This window comes from Micrasema longulum, unplaced genomic scaffold, assembly GCF_059751315.1.
Source record: "Micrasema longulum isolate JH-2025_06_02 unplaced genomic scaffold, ASM5975131v1 h1tg002922l, whole genome shotgun sequence".
NCBI classification, from domain to species: domain Eukaryota; kingdom Metazoa; phylum Arthropoda; class Insecta; order Trichoptera; family Brachycentridae; genus Micrasema; species Micrasema longulum.
In genome coordinates this window covers 31,356-54,050 of record NW_028280040.1, presented here as the reverse complement: position 1 = coordinate 54,050, position 22,695 = coordinate 31,356, and the positions used below count along the sequence as shown (strand labels likewise).

Here is a 22,695-nt window from a genome sequence, read left to right as displayed (position 1 = left end):
TCACGCACACTGCGCGCAGTGTGTCAAATCCGGCGGCCATTGCAAAACCAGATCTAAGAGTCAGAGTTCTGCAGAAGAAGATGCCTTTAGAAGGCCGGGATATGATTATGCGCAAATTGAATATAGGGGAAACGTTCCAAATTATAGAGTTCGTTTTGACGAGTCAACTCTTCGTGGTTGCGACCAGAAAATTCCATCCGATATACTGAGGCGACCACGACCGGCTTCCGCGGGAAACTCCGATCATGAGGGAGACGACGATCTATTTGAAAAGTATGAAACACTCGTTTAGTTTTTCCATTAATTATTGTCAAATAATAATAGTAAACATTTGAAAGTACATCTTGAATACTCCTTGTATTGAAATATTTTCCCTCGGGGGTTACTGGGCTAGTTTAGAACAGTAAGTTGAAAACGTATCGATTGCAACCGATGCGTAATGCTTCTTGTTGTACTCAACTGTGCTAGTAGATTATGGAATAATTCAAATCTATTCAATTATTTATTTTTTAAATTTCGACCCGAGTCTTATTTTTACTGTTGGAAAGTAAATATAAAATTTATTACATATATACCTACTTATTCTTGTAGTAAATTAGCCAAGAAATAATAGGACTGATTTGTACTCACTCTCTGAAGTAGAACATTTTTACATTGCCAATAATATATTTTTTAAATGATTAGAATCCTTAATCCTGCTAAGCCGCAACATTTCGCATTACAGACTATGTAGTATTATTGCGAGTGCCGTGTGAATTGACATTACAATAATCAATTCATTTTAATGGTTCAACTACCTTATTCTGTATTTATTCAATATACTTAAATGTATCATTGCCTCCATACGTTTGCTTATATTAACTGTTGAGATATTTCGGTACTGTATTAAATTATAATGTACCTAATAAATAGTATGTATCTAGATTAAGTTATGAAGTAATATTGAAGTTTCCGCTTTGTATAAATGTCTGTCAGCCGTGTACCATTCCGGGTTTGCGCCGTACGGCAGTCCGCCCTCGAGAGCCGGGGAAGGAGATCGGGTCAGCTCATCAGGATGCAGCTCCCGTTACGGGTACAACGCCGACTGTATTGTTTGTCCAACTATTTTAGAGAAAAAATTGTGGGGTAATTACTGCAACTAGATACCTTCAAAATCAGCATTTTTTAAATTGCCCAGTAAAAACATATATTTGTATCTTACTCCATGAATGCTACATTAAAATCATCGTAAAATGATTGTAATGAATCATTAATCATTACTTCATTACTTACCTATTTGTATGTAATGCCTAATGTCGCATTTATGAAGGAGGATAAAAAAATGTGTTTTTAGTAGGTTACTCCCAAATGCTGATTTTGAAGTTACCTATTCTACAGGCAATTTAAGAAGAGACTTTTGACGTTTACACGCTCATGAAGTTCTGTATTGTTGTAATCTCCGCAATGGTGACATACCGCCAGAAAACATCTAATTATATTGTGTGTGTTCATTTTAAGGGTTCGCATACGATTAATTAAATTTGATCGATGATAATTTTGACATCGGCCTTATTTAAATTAGTTAAACTTTAAAAAATAAAATATACTCTTATGTGAGATGGTCACTTAAAACTAGGTATGTTCACAAATTAGTAACTTTCGCTTTATTTTTCTAGCATTGCCAATCCCCACCATAATACTGTCAAAAATCACTATTTCACTCGTGATTATTATTATGTGAACCATACTACAATTCAATTATGTTAAAATATAAAACTCCAGATTTAATCTAAATGAAATTATTACTTTATTAGAATTGTTTATTGCTATTTCTGTTACTATCTTTGTCGTCCTATAATTATTGTGGGAGACATAATATAACGAATGACCAAATTAAACAAATAAGTAAACTGCCTTTTTTTTACTCGAACAATTTTATTTTTGGTTAGTATTAAGCTATTTAGTCGTAAATATGAAAACCCATTTCTAATCACCCCATATGGCAGAAAATTAGAAAATCTAAGACTGCGACAACATTATTGTAAACTGTCAACAGTATCTTCTTATATTGCCTAAACTGTAGTTGTAATCGTTTTCCCACAAAATGATTTGATATTGAAAACTGAGTGCACATATTTATTTGATATACACAATGATGTTATAATTTCGGCATTTAATATAATAATCATAGTACGCCAAATTTATATAGTTGTAAAATGTAGATATTTGTACCTTTATAGTGTCCAAATATAAAAGTCATATGTATTCTCATTTTTTGTTTCCACGCTCTTTATTCTACAACTTTTACTTATGGATGTATGTATTATACACCTTATCGCTTCATTTCACGTCTTTTTCTCTCTGTATGTAGTATTATTTGCAGAGTTGAAAAATAAATAGAATGTATGAACTGTTATTTTTTCTTAATAATAAATTTAAAACAAAATCCACATGTACATACTTCGTACATTCCGACCTGAAGGAATACATAGTTTGCGTCATCAGTCTATCAATAAAACTTCTTTTATATTAATTATCATGTCACAATTGTTTTAAAATAAATATTCTTTCTGTCAAATAACCTTGTTGTTTTTTTTTAATGGAAATACATAATTCCTTAAATGGTACATATATATTGAAAATTTAAGTTGATCGAAAACTATTACGACATGTAATGAAATACTGATTTTGGGTATTAAAATATGTTTTGTTTGTTTTTTTAATATTTCAATATACTTTTAATTGGTGGTGTTGTTAGCTAAACACCATTAATATATTGAGTTTTCACGTAAACACCGGTTAATTCTTTATGAAGGTTAAAAAATTATGGAAATGGATATACATATATATTTTATAAGATATTTTTGTAAAACACGATGGATTAATGTGAGAGTGACTAACATGTGAACGGATTATGAAATAGCATTCCTGAAAATGACAGCGAAGCAGATCGAGTGCGTGCAACGAATAGAATTAAAAATATTTATCTGTTGTAGATGAAATGTATCCACCGTAACATAAGATTTAAATATTTTTTTATGTTTTGAGCCGGTGACGTGTATGTGAGTTGTGTAACCTAATAGAGTTCTGATGTTCCATGGATCTAAATAACAGGGAAATATCACTTTTAAAATCAAATTGTTAAAAAATGTGTCTACCAAAACATGACATGGTGAGCATGACAAAATTCGTGACAATGGTCTATTTAAATTTAAACTGTCACAAATAAAGATTAAAATTTAACTGAATCGTGATGTATTAGGGGTGTGGCCAATGCAATGGACCGTTTTTGCGGTAATTTAAAATTATAAATTTAAAAATATTTTTTATGCTGCCAATAAGTACAAAGAAAATATTTTTTTTACTTGGCAGTGTTTCATAGACCCTTCTTGATTTAAAATAATAAAAAAAAAAGTGATATTTCCCTATTACCAATGAAATTTACAGATTGTACTGTTACAATTTAATTTAACAATGCTCGAATATATTTGTATGTGCATGCATACAAAATAATATTATCAAAATAAAAGGTTTTGTTTTAAAAAATATTATTTATTTCAGAAGCTAGATTTCCCCTATATTATTATATTGTAATTTAAACATTTTTTTTTTTTTAAATGGGTCACAATTATAATGCATGCCATCATTTTTGATAATGGACATTGACAACATAAATATGTACATACATACACTTTTGATTATTAGTCACTAAATAATTTCACAAATTAAACCTAATTCAGTTATTCGATACAAAAAACATTAACATGTAAATACTGTACAGTCAACCCTCCTATAATGCGATTGATTCGTTCCACGTTATATGGAAACCATGTTAAGTTGAATAAGAAATAATAAAATTGAACATAAAGCACACCTATTTGTTTTTCACATACATACATAAAAATTTCATTCTCAAAGTCCAAATTTCTAAAGAATACGTATAAATAAAATGGTATACAAACATTTTACAGATGTCAATGAATATTTGTATTTAACTAAAAATTCCTTGATTGTACGTAAATGAAATATGTACTTCTCGATCAAACAACGTGCAGATGAATGTAATACATAAACTTTTCATGTCATTTGCATTGTTGGAATGTTGTCTTGCATGAAAAATGCATATGTAAACCGCGTAACAGGAGAGTTGTACGCAATTTTCACTTCGCATCATATGGAAACCTTGTTATACAAATACCCCGTCATAGGAGGGTTGACTGTATTATATATAATCACAATAAATATTCATTTATAACATATGTTTTGATGGACATTGATATTTCTGCTTTCTTTCACTTCATTCAATGACAATGGCATAATTATATAGACACGTTACAAGAGTGAAGTTGATGCTTTGAATTCATTGCTAGTTGCCTACTTTTTTAAGAAACTTTTGTTGTGAAATCAGTGGCGTTATGAAAAAAATTCTGTGTTTGGTGAAAATATGCTTTGATTGCACTGCTACTGTGAGGAACAGAACAGATAGGTACATCGTTTCACTCGTAAATAGATCCAATAAAAAAATAAAAAAAGACAGTTATATTTGTAAATACATTTATCACAATTTGAAAGCACGTAAGCTACGCAGAAATGTGGACTAAGGAAATATATAGATATATCTCTTTCTCACACGAATTTTTGCATACGTATCTTGATATTCTATCTTTTATTTTGAATTATCAAAGGCAATTCAATATTTTTGCTGAATTTAAAGAATGCATCTAGTAAAGAAATACCATGTCTGTTTATTGCATTAATTTGTTGAATTTAAGTGCATACAAACACGAACATTTATAAATATGTAAGCATTTATTATATTTAAAATCTGTTTATTTGTTAATATCTAGATGTTTCCACATTTCCAATGGGTCACTACTCTATTGTATAATTATGTACTATGTACTGTATATCTCGTAAGTGTAGTTTTAAGTGAAGAAAATTTTATTTAACATGGAGTAACATTTTTGTTATTTGGCCGAATTGGTGAATGTTTTTTTTTTACATATTACATAACATTAAAAATTTGTTTTCAAACTTAGACATAATAAAATTTCATCACTCTAAGTTTGTTTTCTTTTCCACCCTTGAAGATTTCCCCTACCGACCATAATAATTTGTTCTGGAAATTTCATGTTCTAAACACACATTGATTTATGATAATATATATATATATTTTATTCATATAAATACATGTATATTACAAAAAAATACAATAATAACGTATCCCAAACTCTATGAGGCCAAGGGCCCCGTTTTGAGTTGGGATACAACATAATGGAATGTGGAAGCACGTAAATAATTAAATAATAGCAAAAATAAAAATGAAATATTATAACATAAACATACATATATTTCAAAGGGCATCTGGACAACACGCTTAATAGTATATAAATCTATGCAATATCTTGCAGCAGTCTCCTGCAATAGTATCCTGCAATAAATCCAGACTTGTACACTCCTCCTGAAAATGCATTTCGTTTTGGAGAACTTAATATGTATGCAGGACATTAACACTCTTGGGGCCACAAAAGAGAAATTCCTCTAAGGAAACATTGTATATGTTTTTGGAATTAAATAATTCAAATTACAGAAAAACCTCGTACGAGCATTCTGCTGGGATCTACTCTTGTAGCCGCATGACCAGAAATGTGTCAATGACTCTTAAAAAAAAAGTCTAATGTCCAGTACCTTCACGAATCGGAACAATGTCTCAGATGGGAAAGTGGGGGGGACAACGCAGCATCACTCTTAGTATTAATTTTTGTATGTTTATTGGAGGATTCGTGATAGACGCAGTGCAACCTCCCCAGCCCACTATACCATAGGTTGCTACTGACTTGAAAAGAGCAAAATACACAGTTCTGAGAGTGTCAATGTCCAAGATGTTCCTAAGTGAGTAGGATACATGACACAGTTTTCTTAATCTGGAAACCAGTGATTGGACCTGAACCTCCCATCGTAGATTTTTGTCAATAATTATTTCCAGAGATTTAATGTACTCAACTGCTTTTAAAATTATGTGAAATATTTTTTAGGGGACTATGAACAAAAACTGAACTTTAAATCATGAAAATAAGATATTGAAAAATATTTTGAAAAGGAAAAATGAAAGGCTTGGCATTTACAGAGATAATAACCTGTCATTGGCTGGTTTCTGCATGTGTTAAAATATCCATAGAGCTGAGACCTTTATTGATACGGGCGAGATTCATCCTAATTATTTCATCTACGAATATGAAACTGCGGATGCCTCCGTGTTACTAGATGTCCAGAGCTGGCAGATCTTTGGTAGTAATACAATTACGGGATGCAGTACTCAGGAGGACGTACAGAGTTTAGTAGCTTACATAAGGAAAGACTCTGTAGACACTATATGCTCCACCTAAGTAAATAAATAGTTAAATTTAGATAAAATAATTAACAAAATATCATTATTATAGAAACAGAAAAACTCTATTGTACTTTTGTTTTAATTTTTTTTTCAATTGTCCAGAGATACAGAGAAAATTATGATTTGTTTTCGAATAATATCTTCAAAATTTTTCTAAAAGTTCCTGCATAATTATGAGTAACATGTTATTTTATTTAGGCAGTAAATAATAATTTTAAATTACAAATTTTAGTTTAAATACATAGTTTCATCTAGATCACAAAGATTTTTTTATGCTAATCATTTAAATCATACTAATAAATACATAAATAATAAATTCAATGCAAAAAAAGTATCAAGCACACAAGACATATTTTGAAACTATAAATGTGTGTGTGTGTGTGTGTATCCTCATTTAGATTTTTTTATATTTATGTTAAGGCAACCCATCCTCATAAGAATGATTTGTGCCGTATTGAGAATAATATATTTTTAGATTAAACATTTATATAATTTAGAACATTAAATTTGGATAAGTGCAGAATCACTTTTAGGTTAGTATAAGATTGACAAGATATGGGATGAATTTAGGGGAAGGGGAAAGTTTAGTTTCCAATACAAAAGATATGCATCCCGAATGGGGCATCCAAATAACGCGTGGTCTATGCTTCCTTGTCAAGCCGACACTCACACCGAGGATTATCAATATGTTATACCAGTGTTTTTTAACCATTTAGAATGCACAACCCCTTTATGAATAGAAAAATAGATGGCGACCCCTTAAGACCAGCTTTAGCGGGTAGCGCCAGATATCTTTGGATCTGGAATTAATAAAAGGTTTTTAATTGAAAACATATTTTATTAAATACATAATATTCCACATATCAGATTTTTTTTTTCATTTTACAACAACAACAAACCATCACGCCGTTTCTCCATAAAGGTAGATAGAGATAATTAAACACCATATCACTCTGTCTTTGCATACAGATCTCGCTTCCTCTACATTCATACATCTTTTCATGCATGCGCGCCGATTGTTCTGACTTTTGACATATCCATCTTCACGTATTTGCTGGATTGGGTCATACCATATATTTTTCTCTATTTCTGCATCTACCAGCATTTGTATCGTAAATCATTTTGGCTTTTCTTTCACTGTCCATTCGCTCTACATGTCCAAACTAATGTAGAGCTCCTTTCTTGATTTTATCGATAATGCTTATCTCAGCCTTACATAATGTACGGATCACGACATTTGTGCAACACAATTTTGTACTGAAAATTAAATTCTTTTAAAATACAAATACATAATAGTTGTGTATCATGTGGGTGAGGAAATGTTATTTTTTGCAAATAAACACGAAATAGTTTTCATGATTTTTGTTAATAACTTTATAAGCTTTAGTTTATGTTTTTTTTTGCACCACAACAGGCCAGGAGGCCCAATTACAGTGGTGAATTACTCTGAAAAATCTGATTTTAAATTTTTGTGTTCTCTACGGGAATCGAACTCGGAACCTTTCGCGTGTGAGTCAAGCGTCTTGACCACTACACCACGAATGCCGCTAACATGAAATATATTGTTTGCTATTGTTTCTAATAAATCAAATAACGATGTATGAAAAACAATATTCAAACGGCAACACTTTTTCAAAAGTAAGTACTTCAAGAAATAACTGGCTTGAAATTTGTTTTATGAACGACCAATTATTCCTTGTTTAATGTTTACGTTTTTGACGTAAGTGTGCCATTTTGAATTTCGAAAGTGTATCGGTTTGCTAGAAAAAGAATTGTTTAAAGTTTTTATTTTATTTTCATGACTTGTAAATCTCGACATTTATCAATTGTTAACGTTAGTAAAGGTGACTTCGCTTCAAGATGACGTCGGCTGCTTATTTAGAACTATATTTAGATAGCTTACAACATTTACCTATCGAATTGCAAAGAAATTTTAAATTAATGCGCGATTTAGATGACAGAGCTCACAGCCTGATGAGGACAATCGATTTAATGGCGGATGAATTTCTTCCAAATGTTTCCAAGTTGGACAACGAAGCGAGGATAGAGAAAGTGAACGCCATTCAAGGCTTATTTAACAAGGCTAAAGAATACGGGGACGATAAGGTTCAACTCGCCATCCAGACGTACGAACTCGTAGACAAGCACATCCGGCGATTGGATTCAGATTTAGTTCGGTTCGAGAGGGAAATACAGGATAATGCCATGCATTCCCGTATGGCTCAGAAAGAGAGGGCGGAGGGGGAAGCCGGCGCCCCGAGCCAGAAAAAGGGCAGGAAGAAAGTAAAAGGTGGAGAAAAAGCCGGCACCACCGCCGCCGGGAAGAAGAAGCGCTCCGGGGCCTCCAGCGACGAGGAGGGGCCGGCCGCCGCCGCCAGGGGCGGAGCTTCTGTCAAGAAGAAACATCAACGTAAAGGTATCGGAACTGGCGTCGGAGCCGTCAAAGAAAACGACGACAGCCCCGAGTCTTCGAGGATAGCCCATCCCAGTGACGTGCTGGACATGCCAGTGGACCCGAACGAGCCGACGTACTGTCTGTGCCACCAGGTGTCCTACGGAGAGATGATCGGCTGCGACAACCCCGACTGCCCCATCGAGTGGTTCCACTTCGCCTGCGTGGGGCTCACCATCAAGCCTAAGGGCAAGTGGTACTGCCCCAAGTGTACGCAAGACCGCAAGAAGAAGTAAATACGAGCCATTCCACATATTGTTATGTTTGTACAAATAAGGTACATTAAGGATTATTATTATTGTATTTCGTAGACTGATTGTTACATAATTTGTTTACTTTTCATCAAAGCGGGTTATAAGGTTTGTTTAATTTTATTTATCAATTTCTTGCCTTTATTGTTATGAAATTTTATATTGCATTTCTTCATTGAAAAAAAATGAATAAATCTGAAATATATGTATTCAGAAAGTACTAGATTCTTTTAAAAAATATATGATTTTTTCCAATCGGTCATTTAAAATTAATAAGCTAATTAGTAGGGGACACTTTCCTGACTGAGCAACAAAGCCATCGGGTATGTCCGTGGGTTTTATTTGGCCTAAGTATTATAAATGAAAAAATAAAGACTTATTAGTTTTGTAAATGTATTTCATAAATTAATGACGTTGCATTGATTGAACATTCCAGATTTTAAATTTTTAAACAGTCAGAATCTCATTTTATTACAAGTATCCGGGGGTGAAGTATATTCTTACCCTCTTTTATAATGTATTTATTTATTAGTAAAAAAATATGCATGTAATTATATTTAAGATTTATTTACAATTGTTTGGACTGTGGTTGCGATCATCCTTGTATATTGAAAGTCACAATTGAAATAACTCATATGGCTCAGCAGAGGAGCAGATATTGGTGCCGATACTAAACATGAATGTAGAACAAGCGACATTGATTTCACCCATTTTGTTTTTACGTTAAGAGTGTGGTCCCGGTCTCTACAGCAAAAAGGCTGGTTGTCTGTTGCGGATCCATGATCGGTTTGTTCCTATAGAGAAAATCTACAAGTCTGTATTGGAATAATATTTTAAGTCAAATCCAACTCACTTCTAAAATTTGTGTTCTTTAGAATTTTAGTACGTACCTTAGAATTATGTCGTTCATTTCAAAACCCCTCTATCATGGATTTTCAATAAAATCCAGAAACTTAAAAAAAATTGAATATAAACCAAAATGCTTCATTATTTAAATGAAATGACGTATAATTAAATAGACATGTTAATAGCGCAAATAAAATGACATTTCAATTCGTGGGTGCCATAATTCACTTACGGACTTTCACAGTGATAAGACGTGATGCAAGGCAGAAATATGAAGTCGCGTGTGACGAAAAAACACTTTAATTGCATTGCAACTGTCAAAAACAAAATAGATGAAAACGTTTCATTCGTAAATACAATAAATTTATGGAATAAGTAAACAATTTAATTATGCCCACGTAGAAGGGTATATGTGATTTTGTATTTTTTAAAGTAATTCAACAATTTTTTTCAGGAAAATATTTATTAAGTCAATTTTATTGTTTTTTTTTTATTTTTTTAAAATAAAACAATGCCTATTTCACAAGATTCAATGATTGTCAATGGTACCTCAATGCTATACCATTTTACGCTTAAATAAAAAAGTTTAAAATTTTTTTTTTTAGATTATAAAGTTCATAAGATATATGCCCTTCTACGTGAGCACAATTTAACTAGCTTTATTTTAAGCACACCTTTTAAAATTTTAATAGGTGCCAACTAGTGTCGTTTCTATGGTTATGAGTTACACATACATAATTATGAACTAAGGGAATATGAATATCTCTTTCTTATATGAATGATTGCCGTCACTTTTTTTTCAAGGGCAACACAATATTTGTTATGATGATAGATGAACTCAGTATATGTACAGCATGTCTTTTTATTATAAGTCATTGTATATTATGATACTTGTGTTGATATTTCAGAAAATGGCGATTACTAAATTAATATTTTTTGTATAGGTGTTGGAACTTAACCTTCGTATTTTAGAGGGGTTTGCCACTGACGTTATTTGAGCTTATTTGGGAAAACCAGTGGTGTCCCATGAGATTAGTAAAAGAATGATGGTTTAAATTTCTTAAAAAATTAAACATAAAAATGGTACCGTTATTGAAACAAGTGGCAATATAAAATAAACATAAATTAAAAGACTAATTTTAAAAAATCAAACAAGTTTTCTCTTGATCAAATAAACATTTCAACCTTACATGTATAAATAATTATATCTTAAAATGTTTTTTCCAATTCCAAAAATTCAAAATATATTCTGGACAAATGTTTGGTGTTCAAATAATTCACAAATTTCGGAAGGGTTGAATTGTCTGAAATTGTCTTTAAAAATCAATATCTGCTTTATATTATTTAATTATATGAGTCAGATATTGCTTTAACTTTTTTTAATATTCTCTATTTTCAATTACGCAATCTTTTTTTAAAAATTAAAAGTGAAATTGCTACTATGTGTTTGATAATAACTAGGTTTTTTTTTCTATTAATTAATTGATTTGAATAATTATATAATGTGGACAGTATTATAAAAGTATATTTAGAAATTTCAATCTTGACAATTTTAATAAAACCATGAATTTATGATCTAGAAATAATAACATATTTTGCTTAAAACGCCACCTACATGATAAAATCGATCATGAAATTTTAATTTTTTTATTGGGTTTTATTATTGACACAACCTTTATTTAGTAATGAAATATATTAAATAAGTTTCTATGAAAATTGGTCACCCTTTTAGCAACCAACATTATTGAATAAAATGAAATAATTTATAAACGGAAGGAACATTTTCCCAGTTTGTAAAGATTATATCAATTTAAATTTAATGTTGTAATTTTAAAAATTCCCATCTTCTAAATAAAATATTTTTATGTTTGTAGGCAATTTTTTTTCTTTCATAATCTTTACTCTGTTCAATTTTGTTGTTCATACGAATTAAAGGTTTTGATAAGATTTTTTTTTACAGTCCTTGGTATTTAAAGTTACTTTTGAGGCAAAGTTTTAGAATTGTACCTACTAACTGTCCCTTATTCTGCTAAATGCCCTTAATAGATATCTTCGATAGCCTCACATATTTACTAAGCCAACAAGTCATTTTTGCTTCTCAAATATAAATCTCTCGTAATTTAAAAAAAAAAAATTCAGATTGGCCGAGCATAAAATAGTAATGTCCTGTAAAATTTGCAATTTAGAAGATACCACTTTTCGCCTCAGCAGGGCTACTGCCCTGCTGGAGTATAGAGTGCTCATGGCAATGTGTATCTGGCTCATGGCTCTGTGATTAGAGGACAACAGACTGAGTAGAATCGTTTCCACCTTCGCGGAGTGCCATCTTTTACTTCATCTAAATTTAAATATGAATCATAATTTGATTTCCTATGTCGATCTCAATGTTAATACGAGTATGAGGGATCTATTTTTGTAAGTGACAACTTGTGTATAGATAAGAGTTGTAAGTTTGGTAACAGTTTTTAATTTATTTTTTGTTATCTTGTAAAGGTAAATAAATTGTATCTAATGACTGAATCAATATTATTTGATATTTTTATGGTTTTATCCTGTAAATGATGCGTTGTTGCAATAAATATTTTATTTTATAATAATACATGTATTATGAATGCGCTTTGTTTTATTTATGTCATAACTTATTTTGTTACATTTAAACCCTTTTCTTTTTACCCATTACCAATACTTTTGTGCTGGCAAAAATGATTTATGACACCTGAGCTTGTTCGGCTTTTACAAATTTCAGCAATATTGGGTCTAATATTTGATAAGTTACTCTGATTTCTTCATCCAAATTGCTAAGTCTTTCACATTTCTTCATTTTAATATTGGTTGATGTCGTAAACCCTAGCTCACACAAATATGAGGTTGAAAATTGTAATAAATTTTGCTGGCTATTCTTATTGAGCAAAATTCATCCAGAGTTATTTCTGAGAATTTTATTTTTAGGGTACGATCTGTTGATAGAGTAATTAATTGTTTTTCTTGATACGAAAATTCACAATTCGATGTATCCCTGGAAGTATCAATTGCCCCAAAGGGATTTCATATCCAGTCATAATATTCAATCTTTTCTTCCAATAAAGTTGAATGTTCTGTTTTAGTTAAAATAATTTCCTCAGCAGTGTTTTTATTTAACGAAGGACATATATCTACTTTTTTTTTTTTTCTAAAATGTGATTTTTCCAAAAAGTTACTTTTTTCCGAAAGGCTGTAAATTAGTCAGTGGATGTCAAAAAAGGATTCAGTAAGGCTGGCTGAAGTTGGTGAAGTCCATGGCTATCTACAGCCTCCTTAAGATCGCCGATATTGCTAGGTTGTGTTTCTCGAACCTTGTTTTTAATGTAATTTCAGGCATTTCCGACTGGGTAATGTCAGGAGAATTACCTGGTCACTTTAAAATATTAATGTTATGGTAATTGAGAAACTTTTTCTCGCCCTTGACTTTGTGGGCAAAGGTCCCATGATGCATAAAATAACTGATGAACGGCCCAAAAATTAAGGAAACTTTCCTCTTAAAGCTTAATATAGTTATGTACTTGTTTTTATAGTTACATTGTTAAGAAGAAAGTACAAACCTCCTCTACCCTTCCTTCCACTGAAAGCGCCCCACACCGGCCATACTGTCAGGGTGTTTCAGTCTTAACCGTAAATTTCGGGTCGTACCGAATAAATTGTATATTATATTTTTAACATCAAAAACATTTTTCACTTTGTGGTATGACGTATTTATTTATAAATTTGTATAAACCACTATAACTTTAGAGTTATATATCAAAACTCTCCATAATAAATCATATTATGCTATTTCTCTCGCCTTTTTTCATTCTTCTGTTTCTTTCATACAATATTTCATAATATAAATAGTAACGCGAGTAATTCTAAGTTAGTTCAAGTCACAGTGATGAGGAAGTATTTTCGAAACCGGTCGACGTATAACTCTAAAGTTAAAGAACCAATTTATGAACAAATAAGTGTAAATTATTTGATAATTATTATTATTATTAGTTATCAGAGTAGTGTCACAACACGGTACTAGGACGCCGAACAATCTTTGAACCTCCCCTGACCAACTGGAAAGTGCTCTCATCACTAAATAACTAAATATCACTTTTTAGATTTACTAACTTTATATTTCTTGCAGACATTTAGCCTTTTCTGCTTCAATGCTGCTGTGAGCAGGGGTTTCTTTGCGGCGCGGCGACTTGGATATAGACCTAGGTCCTTCTGCAGGTCGTGACGAAACGTTCTAGTAGTGATGTTCTGGAGGAGCTCAAAGTATTGTTTTTGAGTACTACGATACTTACAAAAGGATTTGATATCACTTCACACTTTAGAAGTTTTCAGAAATCAGTCTTCGTTGAAGTCTTAGGTGCACCAGAGCCTGATTTCCTCTGCGGAACAGTCCCGGTGGTAATGACGTCACCGACCGCTTCCGTTGATAAATGACCTCTCTTGAAACGCCTAGATCTCTGAATACAGCAATCACTGAGTCTCTCTACTCTAGCCAGAGTCAAGGCACGGGATTATTCTTCCATTTTAAGCTTATTCTGACCGATCGTACGCAGTGGAAATTAAGATGTTAGACTTCAACTTTTAAGATGTAAAAAAAAAACACTGGCCGGTCGGAGCAAGTACAGACAACCTCACTGTAACAGCCCGCGATGCAAAATAAGCATTGATTGGGTAGGTAAAGGTTGCCTGTAATAAGCTAATGCTGCACATTTTTATTAAGAACATTTATATGGCGGGAACGGCGAGTGAATTCATGATGCATTTTACATGAAAGTTTTTTTTAGCTACACATGTGTAAAAATTATTTTTGCTGGCACTGTACATATATACTAAAATGAATAAAAGTAAAAACAAACAATATAAAGGTAATATTATTAATATATGCATGAAAGGAGTTCAGGGGTTAAAAAACACGTATAAAAATAAATTAGTTTATGCCCATCAAAGAGAACATTAAATGCAAAAAAAGATATTGGAAAAAACAATCTTTGGATGAACTAATGAAAAATAAAATGAATATAAAATTGCAATTATGTTTTATTATATCACTTATGATACTGTTTTTAATTTGGGTTCTATGATTATGTATCGGCAAATAGGAAATGTAAATATAAAAGCATATTGTTTTTTTTTATTTACAAAAATGTTTGAAACTATAATCTGTCATTTTAACGAACCTTGATTATTAAGGCTCTATAGAGTTTAGTTGATTCGAACTACAAATATGTATAATTTAATTCCGTACATTGGTTTCAATTGTGCATACAATGTATTAAGTTACAATGTATATATTTTATTAGTCACATTAAATTAATATACCTAAGTTTCAATAGTTCACAGAATAATACATTTTATATTGATAATCATCTTAATTTTATATTTAATAATTAGATTCCATTAAAATATTAATTTTGATTTAAAATCTTAAAATAAATTCTGCATAAAAAACAGTTTTCTAATGATATTTTTCTATTATATCATTTAAATTGCCATTTGACAGAAAGTACTTATTGTTATTCTATAAGAATAGTATTAAAATTATTGATTTATAACAAACGGTTAACGCTATGTCTCTTAAATTATCTCAATAATATTAAGATCATACTTATAAATATGATGACTATTTTAATGTACATAAAAGCAAATTATAATGTGAGTAATATTTTTAATGTCATATTTCAGCAGACATATCATCAGCATAACTAAGATACATACGTAATATTGTGAGTGAAAAAATATCTCACCATAATACCAATTAATAAACGTTTTCTTTAGAAAATAATAGAGTGTGTCAGAAAATAATACAAAATATTTCGTTATAATCTATTGTATGCTAATTTTGGTAGCACACTGTTTTAGGTTTTTTTATTTCCCAGGACTAGATTAGAAGTACCCAGGATATGTGCTTTTCGACCCTGTATATGCTGAAAACATTATATTTTTAGCTAATTTCTACAATCTGTGTATTACAAACTGGGAACAATTTCTGAGATTTAAAAGTCTAAGATAAAATACCTAGAAGATATAATATAATTATTCATATGTTAAATCGAGAATTGCAAAGCTATGGAAAAAAGTAGTAAACAGAATTATCCATAGTGAAAAGTCAAATTTATGGAAAAATAATGTGAAACTTTTCGGCAGAGACAGATCCAGTGATTGAAAAATCAAACAAGAGGCTTTGCTTAGAAGAAATTAAGTAAAAACCTGACTTTGCATAACAAGCCGCTTTAGACTATAGAGAAAAGTGTTTTGATTTTCTAAGCCACATTAGTACAGAAGGTATTTTTCATAAGACATTTTTCCTAACTTGGGAACAGAGCCCAGATGCAGTTAGGTGATGTAAAACTGTTCAGTAAAAAATCATTTTCAGAAAAAGAGTAGATAATTATTTGAGATCTTCAACACAAAGAACATGATTAATTAAAATCATCATAATAAGATTGTAATGAATCATGACTTGCCTATTTGTAGCATTCATGGAGGAAGATACAAATATGTGTAAAAACGCATTTTTTGAGTTATCTAAAAAGATAACTCAAAAAATGCTCGTTTTGAAGTTACTTAGTTGAAGAAATTACAACACAATATGGTCGATTGTTAGGTTAATTGTTAACTTTCTACCTTCAGGTCCCGGGTCTCTGCGTCAGGGCCTGGACAAATGTTAAAATAAAAAAAGTGGTGTTATAAAAATGGACTGATGTGTACCATTAAATGAACAAGTATTTAATTCTTAAAACCCGTCTATTAAGATTAGAGGCAAGATCTATTTCCTCAGTAAGTTATATATTAGTATATTAGTCCTTCGATTTCTTACTAATAACGTCATAGAATCTTTTAAAAAAACAGTACTACTTCAATATTGAATGAATATTCTTAAATATATTGTAAATAATGATTTGAAAAACCTATAAATTTACTATTGATCAACAGTTTAGAGTTTAACAGGTCGTGCTAAACATATCGATACAATTAATTAATCTATTCACTTATTTGGTTTTCAAGCCGATATATTGAGCTCTGTGTATAAATATTTTCTTCTTACAAACTAGTAAACCAAAACTGCCTTAGAGGCGAGGATTTAACAAGTATAAAATTTAGTATTCAAGAACACCTTCCCTCTAATAATGAGTAGATTAAAAGTATTTTTGTTTGACCCACGATTCTGTTCTGTGAAATTAAAAAAGGAGCTTCTTATTTTTTCTTACGGTCCTGCGTACACTTGGGACAGTACCACTTGCCCTTGGGCTTGATGGTAAGCCCCACACAGGCGAAGTGGAACCACTCGATGGGGCAGTCGGGGTTGTCGCAGCCGATCATCTCTCCGTACGACACCTGGTGGCACAGGCAGTACGTCGGCTCATTGGGGTCCACCGGCATGTCCAGCACGTCGCTAGGGTGGCCCAAACCCGACGACAGTTCGTCATCATCGTCATCTTGACCCTTTACTCCCCCGACACCTGTTCCAATGCCCTTTCTTTGAAGTTTCCTCTTATTGGCAGCTGCATTACGTCCGCTATTTGTGCCCTCATCATCGCTAGATGCTCCAGAACGTTTCTTCTTTCCAGTGGATCCGACGGCACCCGACTTACCCCCTCCTCTAATTTTCTTCCTTCCTCGTTTAGTCCCCGCGGTTCCGGTGTCTTGGTCCCCAGAAGAGGATTGCTGCGCTGCCCTGGAGTTTAAAGCTTTGTCTTGAATTTCAGCGTCAAACCGCGCTAAATCAGCATCTAGCCGCCGGATGTGCTTGTCGACCAGTTCGTATGTCTGAATAGCGAGTTGAACTTTGTCGTCGCAGTATTCTTTAGCCTTATTAAAAAGCCCCTGAATAGAATTGACCTTTTCCTTTCTGGAGGTGTTGTCCATGGAAGGTATATCGGGAAGTAATTGGTCGGCTGTGAAATCTATCGTTCTCATCAGGCCGTGAGCCCTATCGTCGAGATCTCTCATCAATTTAAAGTTTCTTTGCAGTTCTATCGGTAAATGTTGTAAACTGTCCAGATAATGTTCCAAATAAATAGCTGACGTCATTTTGTTAGGTACACTTTAAGGTTTATCAAAAACAAATTATAACTGAATTATCTTTAAAAGAATTAAAAAAAAATGTTATTAACCAGGCGTGCATATTCCCGCGATTAAAATATAAAACGTCAAAAAGACATTGACAAAACGGACGTAAACATGAGTTTAAGTTTTTAAATATTATGTGGCTACCAAATGCATTCATCGGTGTCGTCGGTAGGTTCTTGCTTAAAATATTATTTTGTTTTCAACTCATAATAATTTAGGGGTTGGATAAAATCAAATTCATTTACTGAAATCTATCGTCTGTAGCAATACAATATAAATTAATGTGGAAACAGAAAACTCGTTTTATATTATAAAATAAAAACTTCTAGTGGTGTTTAATATTGATAATATTGTTTAGGTAAATTAATATAACACTTGGCACAAAATCGCATGCATTTCATACTTGTATTTTTCGTCTGTAGATTTTAGTGGAACGCAGTAACCATTACATAACTCAGAATGGAGTGGTGGATTAGGGAAAAAAAAGGTTTTGTGATGAAAAGAAGAGGAATATTGATAATAATATATAGGTAGACACTGAATTATTGTGTAGTCCCTGAACTAGATTTGAAATGCAAGAGTGATAGACTATTTTATTTTATTTATTTACATTGAAATAATATATGGTTATTAGGTATATTGTGTAAGTTCAAATTTTCACATGTATTGGGCCATTGGTAGGGTGTGGTGGGGAGGAAAAAGTGTTGTTTTTTACATTGGGTTGAATAATTTGTGTTTAAAAGAACTCTGAGTTTAACAACTTGTAATTACATTATTGCGGCATAGTTTTTATTTAAAATAATGTCGTTACTCCGTGCGGTAAAAAAATAAATTTCTTGAGAAATCAAATGACAATTTATACCCTGTCGTCGGCGGAGTGAAAATTTAAAGGGTGCGAGGTAAAAAGTGCCAATACATATAAATAAATAAGCAACTTGCAAAAAAACAATACTTCAAAACAATAATCTATATGAAAAATATGATGATTTAATAACATTTACACTATTAATCGTCATCAAAATCACAATTTTGACAAACCAAAGTAGAAGATCCCCTTGTAAAACATTTTTCGTATTACAATTGCGGACAAAGCGGATTTTTCTTCTTCTGGTTCCAAGAAAAAGATTCATTGACTATTTTTGTTCAAGGGCTGCTTTTAGCAGTTCAACGACGCTCTCTTCCTCTACATGTCATTTTCTGTCTCTGTCGCACACCAGGCTTTAGGTAGCGGTTTCACTTCTTCAGGAGAAAACTGATGGAAAGGAATTTGGAAAAAAAAGAAATTTAGGCGAGGGGTAAAAAATGTTAAATGCCGCTTTACGTGGACTTTTTTGCACCGCGACATGCCAGGAAGCCCAATCACAGTGGTGAATTACATCTCAGAACTCCCAGGCTTGAGAAAAATCATATTTAATTTTTATGTTCTCTCCGGGTATCGGAACCCGGAACCTTCCTTGTGTAAGTCAAGCGTCTTGTCTACTATACCGCGGAGGCTGCCGATGAATATACATATTTTAAAAACCGCCTTAGTTTGAAGTTTTCAAAATATTACACGGTTTTTCATTCGATAATAATTTATTCGAATAAATTTACATGAATATTTTCAAAGTTGGAAGCTATCCAAAATTCTTTGGTATCCGAAAGAATTTTTTTGCGCAAAAAAAAATCTATACGCACTTGTGACCGCTAGGATCAACGATTGACGAAAAAATCAAAATGCGAGTCTCTGTGTAATCCAATCAGGACAACTCACCAAAGACAACTAATGACGGTGGCATGAAGTCAGATCGTTGTTCCATATGTATCCAAAGGGGTTTTCCGGACAAATATATTTGCTTACCCTCCAGCTAAACTATAAGGTCACTCCTTAAGCTCGATACATTTTTTGCAAAGGTACTGTGCATGTGCCGGGGTGTCCATGAATAGGATGCATAGGCGTTGAAAATTGCACATAGGCTGAAATACACCAAGTGGCACTTATTACACGCGACACTTTTCTCCTCACCCAACCATACCTACAGTTTTGTTTTAACCAACCGTATAGCAAACAGGTTATATCTACTCGTATGTAGGTATTTACTCGTACTTAAGAAGTGCTGGCTGTAGTATCCATTTTATACGAATTTGAGAGAAAAGTTGCATTTGCTGCAACTATACTGGACTTGTTATAATATGTAATCTGGAGCGACCTAGCGCAGTGTGGCGGGTGGCACAAGTGACGGAGATGGAATATGGAATGGTGTATTTTAAAGTCAGAAAATGGTGAAGGCATCTCACTTTGCGTATTATAAATATAATAAATTACGTAATAAAAAAAAAAAAACTGTAATTATAGACCTAACGGCAGTAAAAGTGCAACCGTAAAGTCTCACCGACGCAATTGATTTTTATCAGATAAATGAAAGCGCCTGTTCTTTCACGAAACTTTTTTACCAATGTTTTTTTTCAACGGCTTATGCCTAAAGGCATACTTTGTTAAAAAAAACAAATACAAAACTCTAAACTTGTGTATATACACAAAATGAGCAAAAAATTTCAGTGGTAAATATAAAAAAAAAACGTGAATATTTAAACCCATAGCTTTAGCACACAATACAAAAAAAGGTAAAAATTAAAGTTCTAGAGTGACAAAGGCAATGTATCATAATGAACTCCTTTATATTAGAGTAATCAGCACCAGAGACGGTATTCTAAACAAATTTAGTAATAATTACATTTTTATATGAAATGCTTAAAAAGTATTATTATATTACGTATATATAATGCTTTAGATATATATAATATACAAAAGAAAAAAATACATTTTTGAAAAGGGAATGTGGACGTCTAGGACAAGGTGATCGCGGGGGGAGGTAGTTGGGAGGGGGAGGTGTATAATTTTGTTCTAACTATTTAAAACACTATTACATAATAATTAAAAATACTTAATATGCACATCAAACGACAAAATATAGATATGACTTGTTTTTTATAGTAGTTTTCTACTCTAAATTTCATTCAACAAATCAAATATTGAATATTAGTTGTAAATGTACTTACCTACCTCAGATCAGACTACCGAGAGTGAAGTGTTCCAAGATTGGCGCAGAATTTTCATGTTTATGTATAATAAATAAATACATTTAAACCATCCACTGAAATTGCATTTATGTACTGATTTAATCTGAGAATATTCATTTCTCTTCATTTAACAAGGGGCTCGCCGGCCCAAGTCAAATTTAACAAGGCCCGCGCGAGCCCCTCAGAGCCACCATATTTCCTTAAATCTTCCATCTGTTGACTTGGCTACAATTGACAACTATCTCAAATGGCCCCTTAAACCATCCAATGACAGATCATTAACTTCGTAAAAATGTCCTAAATATGTTTTGTAATACTAATACCTATTACCTATATATATTTATACAAAACAGTAAGGATTAAGGAAAAAGAATTCAAAATTATATAATAGTAATTTAGATATTTTTGTGCGGAGGACCTTTTAACAATGTTATTCACGGTAATTAATGAGTTAATACAATGGTATTTTAATGAGATTAAATTTTATTAATATCTATTATTGTTGTGATTTAGATTCTTTATTGTCCAATTTTATTGGGAAATTTTGTTGCAATTTACAATTATTTTAGCATTTTATTAGACGATTAGCCTACGAGAGTTCTAGCTAAATGTTGACAAAATTTCAAATTTCTCTTCTTCAAAACCTCAATTTTCTGTCATTGATATTTCGATTGAAATATATTTAGATAGTGCACGTTGTGGATCATGACCCGTCCTAACTCCTAACCCAAGAGAAAGATAATTATGGTTAATTTATCGTCTTATCTAAGGGCGCTTTCTATACCATGATATTTTGATCTCATAAACGAATTCCATAACTCGCTTTCTAGATTGAATGAACCCGTGGGAGAGAAGAACCCTACTATCTGGAATAACTATTCAAAATGTTGAAGTAACAGTCGTTGAAAGCAACATCCACACTCGTTTACCGATATTTGTATTTCATCCAAAAATGTGAGGAAATCGAATCTAGTTTAGCAATTTATAATTAAGACATGTTTTGTCTCTTGAGGATTTTCAAACATTGATTCAACGTATTGCCTCCATATCATATATTCTTATTGTAGTTGCATAATTTATATGGCGCCATTTTTGTCTCCTCAAGGGCGCTGTACAGTAAATAAGTATCCCAGTGCGTCTTGCAGCTACAGAGCGCAAAGACGGTTGGGATTCTAGTTCCTTATTTCCAATTGTGATATATTTCAGTTATAGTAGATTGGAGCTACATTAAAGCACGTCTTGCAGCTACAGAGCGCATGAACAGTAGGAAATCTAGCCCCCATTTACAATTTTTTTAAATTAAATTAATTAAAATAAATAAATAAACTCATTTTAAAGCAAATACGAGTCAGATTACAACAAGTCTTGCAGCTACTGAGTGCATGGGCGGTTGCTATTCTAGACCTCATTTATCTAATTTAGGTATTTGATAGTTGGTAAAATTTACATATTAAAGCTTCTATACTTCATGCTTAGAGGTGGGGGTCAGTGCTATTTAAGCCCCTCACGTCACTGCAACCTGTGAAGATCTATTATGACGGGTCCTTATGAATATGTACTCGTATGTATCAATTTACAAAAAATAAACACTAAGAAGAGTAGATCTTATATGTATACGTAATATGCAGGTA

At 32.2% G+C, this 22,695-nt stretch overlaps 1 protein-coding gene and 1 pseudogene across 2 annotated transcripts; one reads left to right on the top strand and one right to left on the bottom strand.

Annotated features, from left to right (window-relative positions):
• Positions 1-8,102: 8,102 nt before the first annotated feature.
• Positions 8,103-18,115, top strand: LOC148271345 (inhibitor of growth protein 5 pseudogene; annotated as a pseudogene). Its single transcript, XR_015825121.1, has one exon. The product of XR_015825121.1 is annotated as an inhibitor of growth protein 5 pseudogene (transcript).
• Positions 16,619-18,114, bottom strand: LOC148271346 (inhibitor of growth protein 5-like). The gene has a single exon (XM_088241500.1). The coding sequence runs from the start codon at positions 17,963-17,965 to the stop codon at positions 17,129-17,131; it is 837 nt and encodes a 278-aa protein (XP_088097626.1). The 5' UTR covers positions 17,966-18,114; the 3' UTR covers positions 16,619-17,128.
• Positions 18,116-22,695: the final 4,580 nt, after the last annotated feature.